This window comes from Pristiophorus japonicus, chromosome 4 (assembly GCF_044704955.1).
Source record: "Pristiophorus japonicus isolate sPriJap1 chromosome 4, sPriJap1.hap1, whole genome shotgun sequence".
In the NCBI taxonomy this organism is placed as follows: Eukaryota; Metazoa; Chordata; class Chondrichthyes; family Pristiophoridae; genus Pristiophorus; species Pristiophorus japonicus.
The window spans coordinates 291,054,375-291,082,108 of record NC_091980.1 but is presented as its reverse complement, the minus strand read 5'-3'; the positions used below and the strand labels follow the sequence as shown (position 1 = coordinate 291,082,108).

At 45.3% G+C, this 27,734-nt stretch overlaps 1 protein-coding gene across 1 annotated transcript in view; it reads right to left on the bottom strand.

The window, feature by feature from the left end:
* rps6kl1 (ribosomal protein S6 kinase-like 1) overlaps positions 1-27,734 on the bottom strand; it is a 72,181-nt gene that overhangs the window by 22,588 nt on the left and 21,859 nt on the right. The window contains exons 2-7 of the mRNA XM_070877568.1: positions 24,218-24,377; positions 18,399-18,769; positions 16,201-16,325; positions 14,891-14,983; positions 13,465-13,512; positions 2,102-2,234 (exon numbers count right to left, since the gene is read on the bottom strand). Coding sequence (XP_070733669.1) covers positions 2,102-2,234; positions 13,465-13,512; positions 14,891-14,983; positions 16,201-16,325; positions 18,399-18,681 — 682 coding nt within the window. The 5' untranslated portion in view covers positions 18,682-18,769; positions 24,218-24,377. The remainder of the gene's footprint in view (positions 1-2,101; positions 2,235-13,464; positions 13,513-14,890; positions 14,984-16,200; positions 16,326-18,398; positions 18,770-24,217; positions 24,378-27,734) is intronic.

Below are 27,734 nucleotides of genomic sequence, written 5' to 3'. Positions count from 1 at the left end.
TGCTGCGGTGCAGAGCGACCTGGGGGTCCTTGTGCATAAATCCCAAAAAGTTAGTTTGTAGGTGCAGCAGGTAATCAGGAAGGCGAATGGAATGTTGGCCTTCATTGCGAGAGGGATTGAGTACAAAAGCAGGGAGGTCCTGCTGCAACTGTATAGGGTATTGGTGAGGCCCCACCTGGAGTACTGCGTGCAGTTTTGGTCACCTTACTTAAGGAAGGATATACTAGCCTTGGAGGGGTTACAGAGACGATTCACTAGGCTGATTCTGGAGATGAGAGGGTTGCCTTATGATGATAGATTGAGTAGACTGGGTCTTTACTCGTTGGAGTTCAGAAGGATGAGGGGTGATCTTTTCGAAACATTTAAAATAATGAAGCGGATAGACAAGATAGAGGCAGAGAGGTTGTTTCCACTGGTCGGGGAGACTAGAACTAGGGGGCACAGCCTCAGAATACGGGGGAGCCAATTTAAAACCGAGTTGAGAAGGAATTTCTTCTCCCAGAGGGTTGTGAATCTGTGGAATTCTCTGCCCAAGGAAGCAGTTGAGGCTAGCTCATTGAATGTATTCAAATCACAGATAGATAGATTTTTAACCAATAAGGGAATTAATGGTTATGGGGAGCTGACAGGTAAGTGGAGCTGAGTCCATGGCCAGATTAGCCATGGTGGAGCAGGCTCGAGGGGCTAGATGGCCTACTCCTGTTCCTAATTCTTATGTTCTTATGTAGGAAACGCAGCAGTCAATTTTCACAGAGTAATCTCCCACAAATAGCAGTGGGATAATGACCAGATAATCTGTTTTAGTGATGTTGGTTAAGGGATAAATATTGGCTAGGACACCGGTGATAACTCCCTGCTCTTCATCTAAATAGTTCGAGATTGTTTACGTTCACCTGAGACAGCAGACGGGGCCTCGGTTTAACATCTCATCCGAAAGTGCAGGAACCAGTGTACAGTAGAGTATTCAATCATCTAGGATCATAATTATCCATATAACCCTGATCTTAACCAGATATTTGGCCAATTTATTTTTAAAGTATATACTCAATGTAACCATTATGATGGGATTCTTTTCCACATATCTACTGCTTTGCTCAAAATCCAAACTTAAACTTCTGTGTAAACACACTGGCTGATAGTAGATTGGAGGAAATACAAACCTTGCATATGGAAAGAAAGTCTGTTTACAGTGTATGATAAAGGTGGTGGGTTGGGAAGAGGGGGACACAGAGCCAAACACAGGTGTGTTATTATGTCTACAGAGCACAATTTACAGGAATGGCTGTACAGTTCCATCAGAGGAGGAGGTTGAACCATGAATGAAACGATCAGAGTTCCGCACCCAATTCCGCAGTTGCATATATACACAGGTACGACATCCCAAATCCGGCAACCTCGGGGCCAAAGCCATGCTGGTTTTCGGATTTTTCTGGATCGGACATTAAAACAGCTTAGCACAACCCAAGCTTAAGTATAAAATATTATAAAGCATGAAATAGAAGAACGAACACAAATTCACAATACCTGTAAATCTCGCTAAACACCAGAGTGCGTGGGTCGGGTCGGGTCGAGGGGAGCACGTGGGTCAGGTCGGGTCGAGCGTCATTCGGCAAGGCTCGAACCGATCGCATGACTACTCAATCTGAAATGTGCTTTTGTCAAAAATGTCCGATTTTCGGACAATGATTCTGGATGTATAAACTCTCAAATGTTTCCCTGTAGCCTAAGGTCACCCATGTGTACAAGTAGCAGAAGGTAATTACACCCACCCCCCCCCCCCCTGCCACATCTGGGAACCCAGTCAGATAGTCACGCTAAGTGAGCAATCTTTGAACGTTGAGGTTTGTGGTCACTTAATGCTTTGGGGTGGACGATGACCTTCTCGCCGCCCACCCAGTTATGTGATCTTAGATCAGAACTAACAGCGTCTCAAAGGACACCGAACTGGTCATTAAGACGACCTCCCGGTGACAGTATCAAACCAAAATGAAATGCTTTCGGTTTCCCCCTCAACAGGGTTTAGGTTCCCATCACACAATCCCATAAACTTCATCCCTGCATCATTCCCCCTCCTCCTCAAACCCCTTCAGCAGCTCATTACCTGGAACATGCTCCAGGTGAAGGAAGACCGCGTTGTCGCTGAGATAATACTGCAGGAGCCGCACCATAAAGGGAACACCCTGTGGGATTATTGTCTGCCGCTCACGGTTCACCAGGCTACATTTGGGCAGGCTCTATAAAAGAGAAAAAAGAATTAGTCATACCCTGTTGGAACTGGGTCTCCTTGTGCCACACACAGCCCATACTGAACCACTAGACAGGCAATCGGCTCTCAAGCCTCTAAAACCAACCATACTAGAGATGCAGGAGAAAGGCCTTGCCAATTCTCTCTCCCCATGGACTCTGCTCAGTGCTTTCCAAAATGCCAAATATAAGCTTGAGAATTCATTGTTGACACAACCCTATAATGCCAGCACTCCACACAACATTATTGTAATGTATGTATGCCTGGGTTTACCTGCCACCAGAGGGAATGACTGTCGGAGATCATTGGGCCACAGACACACACGTGCAGCCCTTGTTTATAAAGAAAGCCTCCATGTTTAATCCTCCCTTTGAGAGCTAATAAAGTAGAGTCATGTCGCACCTGTTTGAGTTCACGGTGCTAAGTCTATTGAGTTATTGCATACGCAACATTTGGCGATGACGCAAAATACGAACTTTCACACACACACAAAAGAAATGAGCACCGTTGGAATCCTGGAGCGATTCATGGAGGGAGAAGATTGGGAGGATTTTACAGAACGCCTCGACCAGTACTTCGTGGCCAACAAGATGGATGAAGACACTGACGCAGGTAGGCGCAGGACGGTTTTCCTCACGGTTTGTGGTCCAAAAATCTAAGGCCTCAAAGAATCTGCTCTCACCTGCATGTCCAACGGAAAAGACCTATGAGGAATTGTGTGCTCTGATTTCGGGACCATCTCAAACCTAAAGAAGATATCATCATCTCGAGATATCGCTTTTACAAGCATGTTCGTTCTGAGGGCCAGGACGTGGCGGAATTTGTTGCTGACCTGAGACGTCTCGCTGGGCCATGTAAGTTTGGAACCACGTTGGAAGACATGCTGCGCGTTGTCTTTGGAATAGGCATAAACCACGAGGTGATCTTGCGGAAGCTGGCTGCGGTGACGCTGGATCTGAGCAGGGCCATCACGATCTCCCAGGCTTGCCTGACCACGGTCGATAGTACAAAGCAGATATTCTCGCCGTGGAGTTCCGACTCTGCAAATACTGTGCACCAGATTGTGTCGTCGGTTGGCAGAGCTGCACCTGGCAGAGCCTACCTGACTGTGTTTGCGAAACCTGTAGCTGCTCGAAGTCCGCCATTGGGCACAAATCCGATTTCACCCTGTTGACGTTGTGGGGGCAATCATCGGCCTCATCAGTGCCGTTTCAGGCAGTATATTTGTAGAGGCTGTGCGAAAATGGGGCACCTTCAGTGGATGTGTCCGCAGCTCAGCAAGTGTGCTGCGGACACACCACGTGGATGAGGATGACCGATATGGAGCGGATCCGACAATGCAACCCGAGATACAAGAGGAGAAAGTGTATAGTGTACATTCGTTCCTGACAAAGAGCCAACCGATAATGATTGAAGTAAAATTGAACGGTGTGCCGGTATCTATGGAATTAGACGCGGGTGCGAGTCAGTCAATTATGAGCCAGAGGACTTTCGAAAAGCTGTGGGACACCAAGGCCGTGAAACCCAAGCTGAGTTCAGTAAATGCAAAATTGCATACCTACACCAAAGAGCTCATACCAGTGATTGGTAGTGCAGCAGTCAAGGGGTCGTACAATGGGGCGGTTCATGATCTATCGCTGTGGATCGTTCCAGGCAATGGTCCAACAGTGTTCGGCAGGAGTTGGCTCGATAAAATGAAGTGGAACTGGAACAATATTAAAGCTTTGCCATCGGTGGATGACACTTCGTGTGCTCAAGTGCTGAGCAAATTTCCCTCGCTGTTTGAACCGGGCATCGGCAAACATAGAAACATAGAAGCTAGGTGCAGGAGTAGGCCCTTCGAGCCTGCACCATCATTCAATAAGATCATGGCTGATCATTCAACTCAGTACCCCTTTCCTGCTTTCTCTCCATAACCCTTGATCACTTTAGCCGTAAGGGCCATATCTAATTCCGTCTTGAATATATCTAACGAACTGGCATCAACAACTCTCTGCGATAGAGAATTCCACAGGTTCACAATTCTCTGGGTGAAGAAGTTTCTCCTCATCTCGGTCCTAAATGGCTTACCCCTTATCCTTAGACTGTGACACCTGGTTCTGGCCTTCCCCAACATCGGGAACATTCTTCCTGTATCTAACCTGTCCAGTCCCATCAGAATTTTATGTTTCCATGAGACCCCCTCTCATTCCTCTAAACTCCAGTGAATACAGGCCCAGTCGATCCAGTCTCTCCTCATGTCAGTGCTGACATCTCAGTAATCAGTCTGATGAACCTTCGCTGCACTTCCTCAATAGCAAGAATGTCTTTCCTCAGATTAGGAGACCAAAACTGAACACAATATTCCAGGTGAGGCCTCACCAAAACCCTGTACAACTGCAGTAAGACCTCCCTGCTCCTATACTCAAATCCCCCAGCTATGAAGGCCAACATGACATTTGCCTTCTTCACCGTCTGCTGTACCTGCATGCCAACTTTCAATGACTGATGTACCATGACAGCCAGGCCTCATTGCACCTCCCCTTTTCCTAATTTGTCACCATTCAGATAATATTCTGCCTTCATATTTTTGCCACTACAGTGAATAACCTCACATTTATCCACATTATACTGCATCCGCCATGCATTTGTCTACTCACCTAACCTGTCCAAGTCACCCTGCAGCCTCTTAGCATCCTCCTTACAGCTCACACCGCCACCCAGCTTAGTGTCATCTGCAAATTTGGAGATATTACACGCAATTCCTTCATCTAAATCATTGATGTATATTGTAAATAGCTGGGGTCCCAGCACTGAGCACTGCAGCACCCCACTAGTCACTGCCTGCCATTCTGAAAAGGACCCGTTTATCCCAACTCTCTGTTTCCTGTCTACCAACCAGTTCTCTATTCACGTCAATACATTACGCCAAATACCATGTGCTTTAATTTTGCACATCAATCTCTTGTGTGGGACCTTGTCAAAAGCCTTTTGAAAGTCCAAATACACCACATCCAGTGGTTATCCCTTGTCCATTCTACTAGTTACATCCTCAAAAAATTCTAGATTTGTCAAGCATGATTTCCCCTTCATAAATCCATGCTGAATTGGACCGATCCTGTCACTGCTTTCCAAATGCACTGCTATTTCATCTTTAATAATTGATTCCAACATTTCCCCACTACTGATGTCAGGCTAGCCGGTCTATAATTATCCGTTTTCTCTCTCCCTCCTTTTTTAAAAAAAAAAAGTGATGTTAAATTAGCTATCCTCCATCCATAGGAACTGATCCAGAGTTGATAGGCTATTGGAAAATGATCACCAATGCATCCACTATTTCTATGGCCACTTCCTTAAGTACTCTGGGATGCAGACTATCAGGCCCTGGGGATTTATCGGCCTTCAATTCCTTCAATTTCCCTAACACAATTTCATGCCTAATAAGGATTTCCTTCAGTTCCTCCTTCTCGCAAGACCCTCGGTCCCCTAGTATTTCCGGAAGGTTATTTGTGTCTTCCTTCGTGAAGACAGAACCAAAGTATTTGTTCAATTGGTCTGCCATTTCTTTGTCCTCCATTATAAATTCATCTAATTCTGACTGCAAGGGACCTAAGTTTGTCTTCAATGATCTTTTTCTCTTCACATATCTATAGAAGCTTTTGCAGTAGGTTTTTATGTTCACAGCAAGCTTCCTCTCATACTCTATTTTCCCCCTCCTAATTAAACCCTTTGTCCTCCTCTGCTGAATTCTAAATTTCTCCCAGTCCTCAGGTTTGCTGCTTTTTCTGGCCAATTTATATGCCTCTTCCTTGGATTTCACACTATCCTTAATTTCCCTTGTTAGCTACGGTTGAACCACCTTCCCAGTTTTATTTTTACTCCAGACAGGGATGTACAATTGTTGAAGTTCATCCATGTGATCTTTAAATGTTTGCCATTTTCTATCCACCGTTAACCCTTTAAGTATAATTCGCCAGTCTATTTTAGCCAATTCACGTCTCATATCATTGAAGTTATCTTTCCTTAAGTTCAGGACCCTAGTCTCTGTGTCACTCTCCATCTTATTAAAGAATTCTACCATATTATGGTCACTCTTCCGCAGGGGGCCTCACACAACAAGATTGCTAATTAGTCCTTTCTCATTACATATCACCGAGTCAAGGCTGGCCAGCCCTCTAACTGGTTCCTTGACATATTGGTCCAGAAAACTATCCCTAATACACTCCAGGAAATCCTCCTCCACCGTATTGCTACCAGCTTGGTTAGCCCAATCTATATGTAGATTAAAGTCACCCAAGGTAACTGCTGTACCTTTATTGCACGCATCCCTAATTTCTTGTTTGATGCTGTCCCCAACCTCACTACGACTGCCCTTTGGTATTCCGCAGCTCTACCCACACAGATTCCACATCATCCAAACTAATGTCCTTCCTTACTATTGCATTAATTTCCTCTTTAACCAGCAATGCCACCCCACTTCCTTTTCCTTTCTGTCTATCGTTCCTGAATGTTGAATACCCCTGGATGTTGAGTTCCCAGCCTTGGTCACCCTGGAGCCATGGCTCCGTAATCCCAATTATATCATGTTCGTTAATAGCTGCCTGCGCAATTAATTCATCCACCTTATTACGAATACTCCTTTATTGAGGCACAGAGCCTTCAGGCTTGTCTTTTTCACACATTTTGTCCCTTTAGAATTTTGCTGTAATGTGGCCCTTTTTGATTTTTGCCTTGGGTTTCTCTGCCCTCCACTTTTACTTTTCTTCTTTCTATCTTTTGCTTCTGCCCCCATTCTACTTCCCTCTGTCTCCCTGCATAGATTCCCATCCCCCTACCATATTAGTTTAACCCCTCCCCAACAGCACTAGCAAACACTTCCCTAGGACATTGGTTCCGGTCCTGCCCAGGTGCAGACCGTCCGGTTTGTACTGGTCCCACCTCCCCCAGAACCGGTTCCAATGTCCCAGGAATTTGAATCCCTCCCTCCTGCACCACTCCTCAAGCCACATGTGCATCTTAGCTATCCTGCTATTTCTACTCTGACTAGCACGTGGCACTGGTAGCAATCCTGAGATTACTACCTTTGAGGTCCAAGCTTTTTAATTTAACTGCTAGCTCCCTAATTTCAGCTTGTAGGACCTCATCCTGTTTTTTTACTTATATCGTTGTACCTATATGCACCACGACAACTGGCTGTTCACCCTTCCCTTCCAAAATGTCCTGCAGCTGCTCAGAGACATCCTTGACCCTTACACCAGGGAGGTAAACATACCATCCTGGAGTCTCGATTGCGGTCGCAGAAACGTCTATTCCCCTTACAATAGAATCCCCTAGCACTATAGCTCTCCCGCTCTTTTTCCTGCCCTCCTGTGCAGCAGAGCCACCCATGGTGCCATGAACTTGACTACTGCTGCCCTCCCCTGATGAGTCATTCCCCCCCAACAGCACCCAAGGTGGTGTATCTGTTTTGGAGGGGGATGACTGCAGGGGACCCCTGCACAACTTCATGGGAGCCAAGGTGCAGATGCACCTGGAGTCGGATGAAAGATCCTTCCATCACAAAGCCCGAGCAGTCCCTTACATGATGAGGGAGAAGGTCAAAATCGAACTGATAGACTCCAATGTGAAGGGGTCATTTCATCGGTCGAATTTAACAAATGGGCTAATCCAATTGTTACTGCAAGTGATTGCACGGTCAGGATTTGTGGAGACTACAAGGTTACGATCAACCGAGTTTCGAAACAGGATCAGTACTCGTTACCAAAGGCTGATGACTTGTTTGCAACGCTAGCCGGGGAAAGTCGTTCACCAAATTGGATCTGACGTCGGCCTATATGACACAGGAGCTTGTCGAATCGTAGAAGAAACTTACGTGCATCAATACGCATAAAGGGCTGTTCACTTACGTTAGGTATCCTTTTGGAATTCGCTCAGCTGCAGCCATATTTCAGAGAAACATGGAGAGTTTACTGAAGTCCGTCCCTAGAACCGTGTTGTTCCAAGACGACATTCTGGTCACAGGTCATGACACTGCCGAACACCTGCACAACCTGGAAGATGTTCTACGTCGTCTGGACAAAGTGGGGCTCAGGCTGAAATGTTCAAAGTGTGTCTTTATGGCACTGGAAGTCGAATTCCTGGGAAGGAAGATTGCTGCAGATGGCATCAGACCTACAGACTCGAAAACAGAGGCCATCAAAAATGCACCCAGACCCCAGAATGTGACGGAGCTGCGTTCGTTCATTGGTCTTTTCAATTGCTTTGGTAATTTCTTACCTAAAGTGAGCACATTATTAGAACCACTGAACATGCTGCTCAGAAAAGGCAACAACTGGGTTTGGGGTGTATCTCAAAACAGGGCCTTCGCGAAGGCTAGAAATCTGCTTTGTTCCAACAAATTGCTGGTACATTATGACCCGTACAAGCGTTTAGTATTGGCCTGTGACGCTTCGTCACATGGGGTTGGTTGCGTGCTCCAACAATCCAATGAGTCAGGCAAACTACAACCCGTTGCGTACGTGTCGAGAAGCATGTCTAAAGCGGAAAGAGCCTATGGCATGGTAGAGAAAGAAGCTTTAGCCTGTGTATATGGAGTTAAAAAGATGCACCAGTATCTGTTTGGGCTTTGTTTCGAACTTGAAATCGATCACAAGCCGCTCATATCTTTATTTTCAGAGCATAGAGGTATCAATACCAACGCGTCATCCCGCATCCAGAGGTGGGCGCCGACATTATCTGCCTATGATTATGTCATTTGGCATGGAACTGGCACCAAGAATTGTGCCGATGCATTGAGCCGTTTACCATTGCCCACGCCGGAGGTGGAATCGCCACAGCCCGCAGACCTACTGTTGGTCATGGATGTCTTTGAGAGTGAAGGGTCACCTGTCACTGCTCAACAAGTTAGGACCTGGACCAGCCAGGATCCGATCGTATCGGTTGTAAAATGTTGTTTCCTTAGTGGTGATTGGATGGCCATTCCCAGGGAAGTGTGTGATGAGACAAAACCTTACAACCGCCGCAAAGACAAACTATCCATTCAATCTGATTGTTTGCTATAGGGTATTCATGTTGTTATGCCCAAGAAAGGCAGGGAGAGATTTGTACGGAATTTACACAGTACCCATCCCGGTATTGTGATGAAGGCCATTGCCAGGTCTCACGTTTGGTGGCCTGGCATTGACTCTGATTTTGAGTCATGTGTGCATCAGTGCAACACTTGCATGCAGTTCACCAATGCACCAGTGGAATCTCCGCTAAGCCTGTGGTCGTGGCCATCCAAACCATGGTCAAGGATCCACATCAACTATGCGGGTCCTTTCCTGGGCAAAATGTTTTTGGTGGTGGTGGATGCATATTCCAAATGGGTAGAATGTGTAATCATGTCATCCAGCACATCCACAGCCACCATTGAGAGTCTTCGTGCCATGTTCGCCACTCATGGTCTGCCTGACATCGTTGTGAGCAACAATGGATCGTGCTTCACGAGTTTGGAGTTTCAAGAGTTTGAGACTCAATGATATCAAGCAAGTAAGGTCAGCACCATTCAAACCCGCGTCCAATGGTCAAGTGGAGCGGGCCGTCCAATCCATCAAGCAGAGCCTGAAACGCATAACTCACGGTTCTTTGCAGACTCACGTGTCACGCATATTGCTTAGTTACAGGACGACACCCCACACGCTTACCGGGATATCCCCCTGCTGAACTGTTGAAGAAGGTGGTTTCAAGACCAGGCCCTCGCTTGTCCACCCTGATCTGAACGATCATGTCGAAAACAGACGTTAACATAAGCAGTGGTATCATGATCGCACTGCCGTGTCATGCAACATCTCTATTAATGATCCTGTATATGTGCTAAATTATGGTCAAGGCCTCAAGTGGGTCACTGGCACTGTTATGGCCAAGGAGGGTAACAGGGTGCTTATTGTCACGCTCACTAATGGGCAAACATGCAGGAGGCATATTGATCAGACGAAATTGCGGCACTCAGACAAACCGGAACAGCTTGAAGTAGACACCATCAATGACCAAACGATTCATATTCAGCCATCTGGAATCGAACTGAGATGATCATCTAGGGAGCGGAAAGCCCCGGACTGTCTCAATTTGTAAATAGGACTGATATCAAGATCTCGGGGTGAGGGGAATGATGCAATGTATGTATGCCTGGGTTTACCTGCCACCAGGGGACGAGACCGTCAGAGGTCATTGCGCCACAGACACACACGTGCAGCTCTTGTATATAAAGAAAGCCTCCATGTTTAATACTCACTTTGAGAGCTAATAAAGTAGTCAGGTCGCACCTGATTTGAGTTCACGGTACTAAGCCTATTGAGTTATTGCATGCACAACAATTATGCTGCCTTCTCTTAAAGCGGATTTCAGCTCATCATGCGGCATCGGTGTGGCACAACGCCAGAGTGGCGACAGCAAATATGCTGTTGTCCCAATTGAAAAGAGATAATCAACCGCATTTCCTGTTAACTAATTGCAAAGGTCACGCACCAAGTAATGTCAGACTATACCACGTCGCTTTGTTGTTTTTTTTCATATATATATACACACATATAATATATACATACATTATATATATATATATATATAATATATACGCGCACACACACATATATACATACACACGCATGCACATAGATATATACAGTGCATTTACTCTGTATTAACGACAGGTCATCGGGACAGGCTGCTGAGAATTACCAAATAGGGAATCTACTTTTAGACTGAAGTAGAATCCTAGAGCTAAATGGAGAAATGCCAACTTTGATTCAGTTGGGTTTGTCTCTCTGTGGAGCACAGAGATGAGTTAAGCTCTGCAGGCTCGTGCTTACATAAGATGAGCAAAGCCTGTATTCTGTTTCACTGTGGAATAAGGGGGGCAAAATTGCCCCGTTAGCGCTTCTGGGGTCAAAGCAGTTTTTGCCCAATGGAGGGGGAGGGTGCTACTGCCAGGAAAATTGCCCCGGAGGTTTGGGAGGTGCTGCCCCCCGACAGCACCGCGGCCAGCCGTGCGCAGTGACCCCGGGCCGACCCCTTAACGCCCCACAGGGGAGATTGCCCGTTGGGACGTGAGGCTGGTGCGGGCAGGTGTCAATGCCAGACATTCACTCCCGGGGCCGCCGTATTTCATCGGCCGGCTTTCAGGTCAGTCTGACCATGGCGGCCCTAGCATGGACCGGGCCACCATCATGCTGGGCTGCTGGCCTCATCTCACACCCATTGTAGCGCGACAGCGTAGCGCTGGACTCAAGTGCCGCACTACCGCCCCAGCACCTCCCCCAAAGGAAGCGGAGCACTGTCTCCAGCGCTCCACTTCTTTTGAGGGCATAAGGCCCAATTCTGTGTCGGGGACGGGACTTGTAGGCTGGGAGAGAAACGATGCAACTATTTGTACTGCACTTTTTTTGACAGACAGGTTTTTGTCAAGCGTCTGTCAAGTCCCATGCCCATACTGCACTTTTTTTGGCAGACATGTGACAAGCCCCGCCCCCTGTCAAGTTCCTTCTCCCCCCAAAAAAGAGAGCGAGGGGGAGAGAGAGAGAGAGAGAGAGAGAGAGAGAGAAAGAGAGACACAGAGAGAGAGAGAGAGAGAGAGAGAGAGAGTGAGAGAGAGACAGAGAAAGAGAGAGAGAGAGACAGAGAAAGAGAGAGAGAGACAGAGAAAGAGAGAGAGAGACAGAGAGAGAGACAGAGAGAGAGAGACATGGGTTGTTGGGGCGAGGGGGGGGCGGATACGGATCACATTCTTCCAACCTCCTGCAAGGGACATCGTTGGAGTGGATGATATCCAGAAGTCATAACACTGTCACTATTCATTTCATGCTCATAAACCTGTTAACAATCCGTACACAATGCCCCATCTATGGGGGGGGGGGGCGGGGATGTATTTGGACTGGGGTAGGGCACTTTGGCTGGGGGAGGGATGTACTTGGATTGGGGTAAGGCCACTTTGTCTGGCCCTTGCTGTCTTTTGGGGAGCTCTGTCGCTTCAGGAAGTCAAAGTGGATCGAGTTACAATTTGCAAAGTCAGTGAGACCTTGGGATGGACGGTTCCAGTTACACATTCCTGTGAAACTTCAGGATGTGGCTTATCCTCCAAGGGGACCAATCAGAAACAAAGGGTGGAGCATGTTGGCCATTTTTGCAGTACAGATAAGCACGTCCGGCGATAAAAGTCCTGGCCCCAGAAAGTTAATGGAGCGCAGGCCAATTTCGCCCATAAGATTCTTATTTCTTCTGAACAGTACTTTATCTTAAATTCTGGAAAAAGAATTCAAAGCTTATGAACTGTTCTGGATTGTTCAATATCTTCCCTCTTTTCTTTAAAGCATTCGATGCCTGAATAAACCTGATTAATTGTTTAGCCAGTTGTGAAAATTGTCTGCTGATACCATCCATATTCTAAAGTGACATGAGATGGAGTGGAATCCTAAGTATTATCCAGTACATCAAAAGAGAGACAGAGAATTGCTTTTGCCCACTATACCCATATACACAATGTTCAGGGTCAACTTTCCAACGAAAGGTCATTGACCTGAAACATTAAACGTACTTTTCTCTCCACAGATGCTGCTCTTCAAATTAAGAGTGTAGCAGCAGAGTCAGAGTCCTGTCTCCCTTGTGCCAGCATTTCTCGCTCCGAAGCGGCTTCAAAGTCACAACTTAACTTCACAATTTCACAGGAGATATTTTTGCGTTTCATGGATTCCTTACAAACCATGCAATAGCTATAACCCTAATCCTGCACAACTGAGACTGCGATGTACTGTGCACAGGATTTCAACGTATTCAGTCGCTACATTGTATTTTAATCAAATATTAGGATTCTGGGTCAGTGTTGTGCAACAACAACTTGCATTTATATAGCATCTTTAACACATGTAAAACGTCTCAAGGTGCTTCAAAGGAGCGCTATCAACAAAATTTGACACCGAGTCGTATAAGGAGATAGGACATATTAGGACAGGTGCCCAAAAGCTTGGTTTTAAGGAGCATCTTAAAAGGGGGAGAGAGGTAAAGAGGCGGTAAGGTTTAAGGAGGGATTTCCAGAGTTTAGGGCCTAGGCAGCTGAAAGCACGGTCACCAATAGATTTATATTGTAACACTAAGGACACTGAAAAAGCTCACTGTCTTCAAGTTCAGTGTCAAACATATTCAGCCACACAACAGATCTTTTATGATTGCAGTGACTGCACTCCCTGCCAGTGTATAATTCAGACACCTACTTTGACTATGAAGGGCTCATTCGTAGATGGATTCTGCACCAGCAGCACCTAAACAGAAATGGGAAAGAAACATTAAGCCCATTGTTTTACTTAATTTAGTCAGTGAAAAGGCTGATACTGTTAAAGCTGACTGAGCCAAGAAGACCATTCCAACAAATGTGTGATTGTCAGACAGACAGCCAATATACACCAGAAGTAACCACCTTTCAACTCCAGACGCAGAGTATTCTGGAGAACTGAGGCCTTTCTGACTCTTTCCTCTATTGCTCTGAATTTCCCCTCCCCCTCCCACATCCACTGCCAAATGAGCCTTCCCTTAAGAGTCCATCGTGACAGCGAGGAGGAAGGAGTAGCAGAATTTTGAAAGCAGGAACTGAATGTGCCTAAAAATGCTCAAGGAAACCGGGAATTCTGGGCAGATCACCGATGGAAAATTTCAAATCCTGTTATGGTAAAACAAAAGGGAAAAAGGCAACAGAGACCTACAGAGGAAAGACTCAGCCAAACATTGTTGACTCATTTCCACTGAATCCTGAAGAAACGCCAAATGTACTTGGTTTGGTTGGTTTTTATAATCCAATTATGTAAAAGGGGAAAAGGGAAACAAAAAACAATTTGCTCTGCTTTAAATCTTTTAACATAAAGAAGTCTGACTATCACCACAAATCAGGTGCCCGTACAATCTACAACACAAATATCCAGATCAAATTATCACAGAAAATGTGTAAAGACTTCCTTAAAATCAATAATAGTTCATTAGCTGGATTAAATACAATGGACAGCCCATCAGAGAGAAAAAAAGACTTGCATTTACATAGCGCCTTTCACGACCTCAGGATGTCCCAAAGTGCTTTACAGACAATGAAGTAATCACTGTTGTAAGATAGGAAACGAGAAGCTCGCACAAACAGCAATGTGATAATGACTAGATAATCTGTTTTAGTGATGTTGATTTTGGGATAAACATTGGCCAGGAACCGGGGAGAACTCTCCTGCTCTTCTTCGAAGTAGTGCCATGGGATTTTTTTACACCCACTTGAGGGAGCAGACGGGGCCTCGGTTTAACATCTCATCTGAAAGACGGCAGGTTTGACTGTGCAGCACTCCCTCAGTACCCCACTGGAGTGTCAGCCTAGATTTTTGTGCTAAAGTCTCTGGACTTGAGCCCATAATCTTCTGACTCAGAGGCAAGGGTGCTACCAAGGGTTCCTGGAATGGCTGATACAGAGGATCGTACTTGGGCTACAAAAAACAATGCAACAATACTAGCAGTTCCACTTTAAATATTATTATTGAAAAATTGTATTAAATCCACAGTTTAATTACAAGAGTCCTTTACTACAAATCAATTGCACATTTGCAAACACTAATGCTGTAAATTATGTCATAACTGGGGTGGGGTGGAGGTAAGGGTGGGAATGATTACCTTGTCGATGATCGCTATGACCTTGGACATTTTCAGGTCCTCTACCGGGGAGCTGAGAATTCTATTTGGCCGGAACCTCAGGCTGCTGAAACCCTACAAATGATGGAAGAAAAACAAGAGAGTTGACATCGTCTGTGATTAACAGTGCCAGCTGTCAATATAGGGAAATAAAGTAATCACTTGATAAATTAAATACAAGCAGACATACTTCCACAGCACAAAAGCAGACATATTTCCTCAGAGTACCTAAAAGGATGGTATAAAAGATACTCAATGTCCCCAAGTGGGACATGCTGGATGCTGAGAATGCGGGCAAAGTATGTAAAAACTCATTTCATTCCAACTACTGATTGACAGTCTTTACATTGATAAAGAGGGGTAAAGGGGCGCACATTAGTACTGTTGCGACCTGAAAGATGGCATCATGTCATCTGTGCTATAACTCCAGTAAATCCAAGTAAACAAGGGCGTATGCAATGAAAGCAGTGATTCAATAATAGGGATGAATACCATCACTGTACTGATATTGGTCCTGCAATTTTCCATTTCCGTCCAAGTAACTTAATCTGAAGACACGTCACATAATTTCTTAAAAGAGAAACAGGCATCATGAACAAGTGTTTAGTGAACTTCTTTGGGGAGTTATAAGAACCAGAAGAATCGCTTGCCATTTTCATCAATGTGCAAATAGTGCAATTTTGCATTGACACAATTGCTCAAATAAATGCTGCAATGACTTGAAAACGGTCTGCAAACCACTCACAGGAAGAGTGTTTCCCACTGCCCCCACTTCTCTTAGGTTATTCAAAATTGCTAACATCATTGAGCAGGAATATTGTGTGTGTGTCTATGTTGGGTATAGGGGAAGACGAAGATATATGTTGGATAAAATAACAAGTTATTTAGGAAAGGATTGTTGGCTCAGCCCTGTTGAATATATCAGCGGTCCAGCCTTGTTAAATATACAACCAGTGCCCTGTGCAGCTCAGGCCCATTAAACTAGCAGATATAGAATGCTTTCCGGAATTAGCCAGTCTGGCCCAAGCCCTGAAAACGGAGGATACATTACATGGACGTCGTCAGTCCTCAATGAGATAAGGGTAACTGGCATTCATGGGAGTGGTCACAGCAATTCAGAGATCCCAATGAGAGGAGATCGGAGACTGTCCTGCCCACGGAATTGAGAAATCTCAGGAAAAAGGACCGACTTTTGCCACAGGAGTTCAGCCTGCTATCTATCATGTGCGAATTTAGTATTGCAAGATGTAAAACGTGTCATCGGTTGCCAGATTCTACGCAGCTCTTCGTACCCCAGAATCGTCGGTACCATTTCCTAAGCTTCCCTGTAAGTGAGAGTTGAATATTTCCTCGGCCCGTTTCAAATACTGGGTCGTTTTTCGCTTCACTGCTTCGCGCCGCTCTTTGTTCGGATCAACTGCAATATAAAACAAAAAGCAGAACAATGAAAGTTGGTCAAGCCAGAATGGTCAGTGAATTAGGCTGAGCGGCACATACACTCTCCACAGCTGAGGCAATGGTTGACTAACTTCCAGGTCTCCACCAATGCTGGGAGCAATGGGTATGCGCAAGAATGATTCTTTTTCATCAGAATATCTTGGCAGCAGTTAGGAACTCAATCACATGGATGGGGTTTGCAGGCATGGGCACTTGGGGTTCATTATTCCTGATGAGGCCTGCAGGGGAGATCGAATGGTGCAGACCTCAGGGTTTTTCTCTGCCACTATCAATGCCGTCTCCACGAATCAAAGTCAACTGGCACTCTGCTTGCCGGTGGAGCGGGAGAAATGGATAATCTCAACGCTCCTTCTGGTTCCTTCCCAAGGGGCAAGGCTGAGCAGGTGCCGGACCCGACAACCTCACTATACCCAGTCAAAGCGCGATCCCAGGCATGACTGAGTGCCATGACAGTCCTCTAACTCGCACCAAGAAGATCGCTGGGTTGGGAAGCCAACATATTTCTCCACCCGCTGTGGAAGGCGAACCTCCAACAAAACTGCCATCCCCTTTGTCAACTTCTACACGTGCAGCAATCCAGCATAATTGAAAGAACTCCATTACCAAAAACAGTCGAACTGTACAAATCTGTTATCCAGATCCAGATTTCAACCAAAATGCATAGTTTAGCTGGATTAAGTTCTAGTTTGCCATGGAAACAATATCTGCTGTCAACTGACTCAATATCCTTGCTCTCTCTACACCTCTTGTCCCTGCCGCTAGCGCGGCCATCTCATATTTAAGTAATGTGTTTTCTTTATTTACCAATTTTCTCTCTTCTTGTCCTAAATGTATTGATTCCTTGGTAGGTTACAGATCCACGGGTACTGCGCACTCTTTAGCACCTCAACCAAGGAGCTCAGAGTGAATGTCACCAGACTGCTCAACATGAAAGGCATCCCAACCAAGCCCAATCCTGTCTCATCCAATCTCCACAAACAGAACAGGATGATCTTCCCCTCCACGACCCAATTACAGCACCTCACCCCCGCCCCACCTCGCGATCAGTTAACTCATCACATATTACACCGCAAAGCTGAGCCTTCCTAGTCTGTTTGGGTCCACCACTCTCTGGATAACCTAGCGGAGCCATCAAGAGAGCCCCACCTCTTTTAACGTCGAGTCAAAATACTTAATTATTAAAAGGGGCACTGACTGCTACTGGGAAAAGGGAGTGCGCACTCAATTTTTGCTGCCATTAAATCATGCAGAAATGGCACAAAATGTTCTGTAGCAATTCACTGCAAATTAGTTAAAATATTAAATAAAAAAATACTTCCACACCCAACTTTTCTCCCACTGCTCCTGATTCATGGTGGGGACTCTCATTCCAGGCAGCGAGGTTAAATGGGCTGTTTCCATTGCCATCCCAGTTAAGACAGCTAACTCAGCGCAGACTGGTGATCAAACGGAGACCAGCCTGACTGGTATGGCTCAGTACCATAACCGGTATGGCATTTACCCAATGAGGCATCAGTGAAAATGCAACAAATAAAACATTTGCCAAATGTTTTTATTCGTTGCGGGATATGGGCATCGCCGGCAAGGCCAGAATTTATTGCCCGTCCCTAATTGCCCTTGAGAAGGTGGTGGTGAGTCACCTTCTTGAACCGCTGCAGTCCGTGTGGTGAAGCAACTCTCAACAGTGCTGCTAGGGAGGGAGTTCCAGGATTTTGACCCAGCGGCGATGGAGGAACGGTGATATATTTCCAAGTCCGAAATGTGTGAATAAAGAGAGTCCCCGTTTTAAATATAGTGGCAAACAAAAACATTACAAAGATGAATGGTCTAACAGTAAAAATGGACTTCAAGAAGTTTGCGTTGCGAGGTTTTAGGCAGGTCAGCTTCACCTTGTGACAGGTGCAGTATGACCGCCAATGTACACACATCTTGCTGTTCATCAATGCCTCAATAATCTAATCTGGTCTCTTCCCAAAGTACCGTGGATTCAAACATTTGGAATTTCAAACTAAAGTTCTAAATAAAATAATACCTTGCACCCCCTTCAAGAGCAGGTCCACGCCATTCTTGTAATAGTTAAATGCAGCTTCATAATCCTCATTGACCTCTCTGTCCAGGGCTAAGCGGATCTGTTTAGCCGCATCAACCAGGTAGTCGCGTTTGGCGGCTGTGCTTCTGGGTGCCTGCTGGCCTTCCTGGATGCTGGGAGACACTCGGCTCCGGATCTGCTCCAAGTAGACACGGGCCTGGGACAGGGGCCGAGAGCAGGGTTCAGCATCCTGCCCAGGTGTCCTCTCTCCAGTCAGGCTGTGCATGGTCGGTGTCTCTGGGGCACGTCAGGCTGTTCAGCATTCAGTCCAGTTCAGTGCCATTGCTGCCAGAACGAAAATGAATCAGCCGAGTCTACATGGCAAGAGCAGAAAGACAGAAAAGCTACTGCTTTAAATTGTAATTTTAGCCTTCATTTTTAAACGTTTTTATTTCATAGATGATCACCAAGATGAAGGGGAATGGAACATTTTTCATTCTGTCGGCAACGAGCATTCCCAGAGAGGTGCATTATGGTTTAGATGCATATAACACTCCATTTATTGTGGTATGTGTCTAAATCCTGACCACAGAAGGGCAGTTCCAAATATGCCAGTTGACCACTTCGCACATCTACTATCCTCATGTCCTTCCCGAGTGTGATCGATAATCTATTGATCAACTCTACTGAATGAAAGTTTTGTACTGAGACCTCACAATCAGTAGGTTGAGACTATCCGACGCTCATTTGGAACCCATACAGATGTTAAAAAGACTTTGAACCCGTATGTTAAACTTTTTAAATCGAGATTAAAAATGCAAATGCTCATGTTAGTGTCTACTGGATTCGCCACAATCAAAAATGTCCAATAAGCTGATGTTTTACAAACTTCACAATGTTGCAGTACAGAGTGGCGAGGTGTTCCTGAGCAGGTTTACCACGCATCTACCATGTACAATAATGGCCTAAATCATATAATTGGAAAACATGCCTGTTGACATCTCCAGGTATTTTTGCATCACAGGTAGTTTCCTCCTCACAAGGATGGCAAGCAAGTGGCCTTCTGCAGTCCTATGATAAATCCCTATTTAATCAGATGCGTGAGTGTACAAAAAAACTTACATTTGTAGAACAACTCTTTTGTGGGGGGGGGTACAAAATAAACATTAGATCGAGTGCCCCTCGATCTGGGGGACACTCCAGACACATTTAACTGCCCTCTTTTTTCATATTTTTGTGTGACATTTGTAGAACATCTTTCACAAGCAGAAAGCACCTAAAAGCACTCGTCAACCAATTAAGTATATATATATTTTTTTAAAAGTATAGTCACATTTGTAATATACACAAATGTTCCATAAGGTTCCATAAACAGCAATGAGATAAATGAACAGACAATCTGTTTTTTTTTTAAATAAAAAGACTGATGTTGCTTGAGAGATAAATATTGGCCAAAACACTGAGAACTACCCTGTTCTTCTTCGTACAGTGCCGTGAGATCTTTTACATCCACCAGAGAGGGCAAACAGAGCCTCAGTTTAACATCTCATGCAAAAATACTCACGACTGCACTGAAGTGCCAGCCCAGATTGTGTGCTCAAGTCTTCGATTGGGGTTTGAACCCAGTCTCAGGTGCTATCAACCGAATCAAAGCCAACTCCTTTTTCACACTCCCACTTCCTCCCTGTGGAAGGCTTCTTCTTTGTGTTTCTCTTCCCTTTTTTATTTTATAATTGGGGGAAGGCTGACATTTGATTGCCTATCCCTAGTTACCCTCGAGCCAATGGTGGTGGGCCTGCTTCTTAAACCGCTGCAGACCATGTGGTGAAGGCACTCCCAACAATGTTGTTCGGGAGGGAGCACCAGGGCTTTCATCCCGAGATGATGATGGAAAACCAGTAAGTGTCTGGATGGTATGTTACCTGGAGTGTACTTCAGAGGTGATGGTGTTCCCGTGCACCTGCTTCCCTTGTCCTTCCAGGTGGTGGAGGTTACGGCTTTGGGAGTTGCTGCCAAAGAAGCCTCGTCAAGTTGCTGCAGTGTATCCTGCAGCACGATGCGCTGGTGGTAGAGGGAGTGCATGTTTAAACTAGTGGATGGGGTGCCAATCAAGCAGACTATTTTGTCCTGGATATAGTGTTGAGCTTATGTGGCCGGTCCAGTTGAGTTTCTGGTCAATGATGACCCCCAGGACGTTGATGATGGCCACTGAATGTCAAGGGGAGGTGGTTTGACAGACTCTTGTCAGGGATGATCATTGCCTGGCACTTAAGTGGCAAGCAACATTCACGCCACACATCAGCCCAAGCCCGGATGTTGTCCAGATTTTGCTACATGTGCACATAGAATGCGGAGGAATTTCGAATGGAGCTGAACACTGCGCAATCATCAGTGAACAGCCCCGTTTCTGATCTTATGGAGAAAAGGCCATTGATGAAGCAGCTGAAGATAGGGCTTAGCATGGTGCCCTGAAGAACTCCTGCAGCAATGCCCTGGATCCGGGGTGACTGGACTCCAACAACCACAACTATCTTTCCTTGTGCCAGGTATGACCCCAGCCACTGGAGAGTTTTTCACCTAATCACCACTGACTTTAGTTTTAATAAGGCAGTAATGAGGTCTGGAGTCGAGTGGTCTTGACAGAGCCCACATTGAGCATCAGTGAGCAGGTTATTGGCAAGTGCCGCTTGATAGCACTGTTGATGATTTCTTCCATCATTTTGCTGATGATGGCGAGTAGGCCAATAATAGACTTCAAGAATGTGGCAGCTGGGAATGATCAATTTCTACAACCTAACCACAGGAAGTGATTTGACTTCACATAGTGGAACTGCTTTAATACATTCTCTCAGTATGTGATGGACAGGGGAGGGGGAAAAGAATGAGCTGAGCTAATTTGGAATTGTTGTTACTAACTGAAGCTTCACAATTTGTAATACCGTTGTTGTACAGGTATGAGCAGGTGAACTCACCCGAGGTAAACTGTTCAGAACTGCAATGTTTTTATTTTATATCAGTTGATTTCCTGTGGGTCTACAAACAGGGTGTGAAGACTAAGTGTAGTCTTCGGGTAAAGCAAGGGATAATTGGACCCGAGCATGCAGATTAGTTCCCCATTTTAAAGTCAAATACATTCTGGCTTTATATAGGATATATTTGTCTTTGGGCTGAAGACGTGTGCTCCAGAACTAGCCGCACATCTAGCCAAGCTGTTCCAGTACAATGTGAAAATTGCCCAGGTATGTCCTGTCCACAAAAAGCAGGACAAATCCAATCCGGCCAATTACCACCCATCAGTCTACTCTCAATCATCAGCAAAGTGATAGAAGGTGTCACAGACAGTGCTATCAAGTGGCACTTACTCACCAATAAACTGCTCACCGAAGTTCAGTTTGGGTTCCGCCAGGACCACTCGGCCCCAGACCTCATTAACAGCCTTGGTCCAAACATGGACAAAAGTGCTGAATTCCACAGGTGAGCGTAACTGCCCCATGGCAGCATTTGACCGAGTGTGGCATCAAGGCGCCCAAGTAAAATTGAAGTCAATGGGAATCAGGGGGAAAACTCTCCACTGGCTGGAGTCATACCTAGCACAAAGGAAGATGGTTCTGGTGGTTGGAGGTCAATCATCACAGCCTCAGGACATCGCTGCAGGAGTTCCTCAGGGCAGTGATCTAGGCCCAACCATCAACAGCTGCTTCATCAATGACCTTCCCTCCATCAGGTGGTCAGAAATGCGGATGTTCGCTGATGATTGCAGTGTTCAGTTCCGTGCACAACTCCCAGATAATGAAGCAGTCCATGCCCGCATCCAGCAAGACCGAGACGTTATCCAGTCTTGGGCTGATAAGTGGCAAGTAATATTCACACCACACAAGTGCCAGGCAATGACTATTTCCTACAAGCGAGAGTCTAACCACCGCCCCTTGATATTCAACGGCATTACAGTCACCGAATCTTCCACCATCAACATCCTGGGGGTCATCATTGACTAGAAACTTAACTGGACCAGCCGCATAAATACTGTGGCTACAAGAGCAGGCGAGAGGCTGGATATTCTGCAGTGAGTCTCACCTTCTGACTTCCCAAAGCCTTTCCACCATCTACAAGGCACAAGTCAGGAGTGTGATGGAATACTCTCCACTTGTCTGGATGAATGCAGCTCCAACAACACTCAAGAAACTCAACACCATCCAGGACAAAGCAGCCCACTTGATCGGCACCCCATCCACCACCTTAAACATTCACTCCCACCACCACCGGCGCACCGTGGCTGCAGTGTGTACCATCTACAAGATGCACTGCAGCAATTTGCTAAGGCTTCTTCGACAGCACCTCCCAAACCTGTGACCTTTACCACCTAGAAGGACAAGGGCTGCAGACGCATGGGAACACCGCCACCTGCAAGTTTGCCTCCAATTACACACCATCCCAACTTGGAAATATATCGCCGTCCCTTCATCGTCGCTGGGTCAAAATCCTGGCACTCCCTCCCTAACAGCACTGTGGGAGCACCTTCACCACACGGACTGCAGTGGTTCAAGGCGGCGGCTCACCACCACCTTCTCAAGGGCAATTAGGGATGGGCAATAAATGCTGGGGCTACCAGTGATGCCCACATCCCAGGAATTAATAATTTAAAAATTATAAATCTTATATCTGCCTGCTACTTCCTGCCAACTTTCTACTCAATAGTGGTAGGAGAGTGTAATTACACTGTGACAAATTTACACAGGCAATTTTCATTATAACTGTACACATAGGAATTTATAATGGAAAATGTTGACACAAAAATAGTTGTTGTCAAGAGATCACACCTACAATTTTCCTGCTCTTGGCTGTGGCACCAGGTTGTGGGAGAGTTAAGCATTCCAACATGCTGTGCTTGGCATACTAAAGTTCTTAATATAGCAACACATTTGTCGTCATCTTTAAACAAAAAGTGAACTTGCACTTATACAGCGCCCTTTGGAGTAGAAGATACTCTTAAAAGGAGTGTTTTACACGGGAGGGAGGACACTATCAAGCAAGAGGAGAAAATGACTAAGGGGTGAGGGAGCTAAAGGCACAGCCAAAGAAAAGTTTTAAAGAGAATATTGCAGGAGAGTGAAAAATAGCAGTGTCAAAATTTGCACAGAATCCAGTAGAAACAGACTATATTTTGACAAAGAACATTGATTGCTGCAGATGGCAGAAAATAAAGAATTCTGAAACATCAAACTTTCTAACATATGCCAATAAATAAATGTCCCAACAGCTCTTGTAATGAGAGAGGTCCGCTCCCACTTGCGGAAACGCTAACAAGGCACTATAACTAAGACATCATTCAAGCCACGAGAATAGTGGCAAACAGAAATAATCACAAAATATCTTACAGGTGGCTGCAGCAGAGGTGGTGCTTCTACTATAGTTTCGAAGCACTGACCACAGTTGACCAGCTCCGTTGGGTGGGCCACATCGTCTGCATACCAGACACAAAACTCCCAAAGCAAGCGCTCTACTCGGAACTGCTACACGGCGAGGAGTCCCAGATGGTCAGAGGAAATGTTTCAAGGACACCTTCAAAGCCTTCTTGATAAAATGCAACATCTCCAATGGCACCTGGGAGTCCCTGGCCAAAGACCACCCTAAGTGGAGGAAGAGCATCCGGGAGCACCTTCGGGTCCCATAGCCGAGAGCATGCAGAAAACAAGCGTAGACAGCGGAAGGAGTGTGCAGCAAACCAGGCTCCCCACCCACCCTTTCCTTCAACCACCATCTGTCCCACCTGTGACAGAGACTGTAATTCCCATATTGGACTATATAGTCACCTGAAAACTCACTTTTAGAGCGGAAGCAAGTCTTCCTCGATTTCGAGGGACTGCCTATGATGATGATATGATGAGTGTTTCTTCACCACAAAGTCTCTTACTGTCACCAGGAAGTACATCCACATAGTCATTGTCTCAAATAAATCACAATTCAGGAACAGCAGCTCTGCATCTGAAAGAAAAGACTTACATTTATATAGCACCTTTCATGAACACAAGACATTCCCAAAGCACTTTACAGTCAATGAAGTACTTTTAAAGTGTAGTCACTGTGTATCGTAGGAAATGCGGCAGCCAAGTTACATGCTCCCGCAAAGAGCAATGAGATAATCACCAGATAATCTGTTTTTGACGTTGGCTGAGAGATAAATATTGGCCAGGACACTGAAGGGGAATGTCCACTACTCTTCTTCTAATAGTTCCGTGGGATCTTTCACATCCATCCGAGAGCGAAAATGGGGCCTCTACATAATGTCTCAGCTTTTCCAACAGTGTAGCACTCCCTCTACTGCACTGAAGTGTAATCCTAGATTATGTGCTCAAGTCTCTGGAGTGAGGCTTGAACCCACAACCTTCTGTCTCAGAGGAGAGAGTGCTACCCACTGAGCCAATGCTGGCATCTACATGTAAAAGTACAGCAATGAAAGTTGGTGATCCAGCCTTTACGGGAAGGGAAAAACCATAAACTATTCAAATAATTATATGGGGGGGAAAATTCGGTCGGACACCTCCGACCCAAAACATTTTTGCGAAAATACCTGGTGGTCAAGGAGGCGCTTTCGATTCCGGTCGGAGACTTTCATTCGATACGCAACGTATGGGGAAATTACATTTCGGTACGTAGGGAAATGTTGAATCACATGGGCCTGGACCACCAATCACTCTGCAGTATTATCTGATAATAATGGGAAGTCCGTTTTTACGAGTTCCCATTATTATCAATGAGACTAACCCCCTATAACAAGAAACATAAAATTAAAAAAAACACCTCATATTTAAAATTAATTGGAATTAAAGTTAATTAAATGTTTTAGAAAAAAACATATTTTTGGGAATTTTTTTTTAATGTGTTTTAATAGGGTTTAAAATAAACTTACCTTAATGGACAGGGTTTTTAAACCTAAAAATGAATGATTGAATTTAATTTTTATATGTTTTAAAACTCTTATGCTGGCAAAGTAAGCTATACATCTGCTTTTACCAGGCATAAAAGTTTGAAGGACATTTGCTGGGCAGGAGTTGGGCAAATAGCCCAATCGCGCGAATGTCCTTCTCCTGGTGATGCGAAGGATCTGTCAAGAGAAACCTCGGAAAAGCTGTTTTTTGGCGCATGTGCATCGCGCACTGAAAACTGGCTTTTGCAAGACTTCGCTGGGTCCGTGCGCACTTTGTACAGACCTGGTGAGGCCAGAATTTTCGGCACTATATTTTAAAAAAATTCACTAACAATGTAATTATTTAAGCAATAAATTTTCTGTTGACTAGCTCAGGTGCCGTAATGACTATGTCACTGATCACGTAATGTGATGATAGGTGGTGCTTTATTCATTATTTCTTCAGCGAGTCTGGCATCAATTTGTCATTACGATCTGAAAAACTGGTTTGTAAACCAACTGTTTGGAATTGTCAACATAAAACAGAGAACTAATCACTTTTGCGAAAGTACCTGGTGGTCACGGAGGTGCCTTCGATTCTGGTCGGAGACCTTCATTCGATGCATAGAAACATAGAAAATAGGTGCAGTAGTAGGCCATTCGGCCCTTCGAGCCTGCACCGCCATTCAATAAGATCATGGCTGATCATTCCTTCAGTACCCCTTTCCTGCTTTCTCTCCATACCCATTGATCACCTTAGCCGAAAGGGCCATATCTAACTCCCTCTTGAATATATCCAATGAACTGGCATCAACAACTCTCTGCGGCAGGAAATTCCACAGGTTAACAACTCTCTCCTCATCTCAGTCCTAAATGGCCTACCTCTTATCCTAAGACTATGTCCCCTGGTTCTGGACATCCCTAACATCGGGAACATTCTTCCCACGTCTAACCTGTCCAGTCCCAACAGAATCTTATACGTTTCTATAAGATCCCCTCTCATCCTTCTAAACTCCAGTGAATAAAGGCCCAGTTGATCCAGTCTCTCCTCATATGACAGTCCAGCCATCCCTGGAATTAGTCTGGTGAATCTTCGCTGCACTCCCTCAATAGCAAGAACGTCCTTCTTCAGATTAGGAGACCAAAACTGAACACAATATTCCAGGTGAGGCCTCACCAAGGCCCTGTACAACTGTAGTAAGACCTCCCTGCTCCTATACTCAAATCCCTTAGCTATGAAGGCCAACATACCATTTGCCTTCTTCACCGCCTGCTGTACCTGCATGCCAACTTTCAATGACTGATGAACCATGACACCCAGGTCATGTTGCACCTCCCCTTTTCCTAATCTGCCACCATTCAGATAATATTCTGCCTTTGTGTTTTTGTCCCCAAAATGGATAACCTCACATTTATCCACATTATACTGCATCTGCCATGCATTTGCCCACTCACCTAACCTGTCCAAGTCATCCTGCAGCCTCTTAGCGTCCTCCTCACAGCTCACACCGCCACCCAGTTTAGTGTCATCAGCAAACTTGGAGATGTTACACTCAATTCCTTCATCTAAATCGTTAATGTATATTGTAAAAAGCTGGGGTCCCAGCACTGAGCCCTGCGGCACTCCACTAGATGCGCAGCGTACGGGGAGATGACTTCCCCGTACATAGGGAAATGTTAAATCACGTGGGCCTGGACCACCAATCACTCTGCAGTATTCTCATTGATAATAATGGGAACTCCGTTTTTAAGAGTATGGAAACGAGTTGCTAAATTAGCTGAAGAATTTTGTTGGGAGTCAGATATTCGTTGTTTTTTTTAAATAAAAAAGACTCCAGAACCAGTTAACCTTTTTGTGTTTTCCAATTTCACTTGTCAGTTTGCATAAGTAACAAAGGCTGTCTTGGTCATATGAGGCTTGTCATGTTCTTTGCCTTGGGGTACGAAAGGGCCAACATGAATTAACATGACAGCAATCTGCTCTACCTTTGGGCGTGTGTAGAAGGTGAGGATAACTAGCAGAACACTTTTTCCCTGGTTCACTTCTCCCATAGGGTATGGTAGCATAGTGGTTATGTTACTGGATGAGTAATCCAGAGGCCTGGACTAATGATCTGGAAACACAAATTCAAATCCCACTCTTGCCTGAGTCAGGAGGTTGTGGGTTCAAGCCCCACTCCAGGGACTTGAGCACATAATCTAGAATGACACTTCAGTGCAGTGCTGAGGGAATGTTACACTGTCAGAAGAGCTGTCTTTCAGATGAGATGTTTCAGATGGAAGCCCCGTTTCTGGAATTTAAATTCAGTAAATACAATAGTGACCATGAAATTACCAGATTGTTGTAAAAACTCATCTGGTTCACTAATGTCCTTTCGGGAAGGAACTCTATCACCTTACCCAGTCTGTTCTATAATGGGACTCCAGACTCAAAG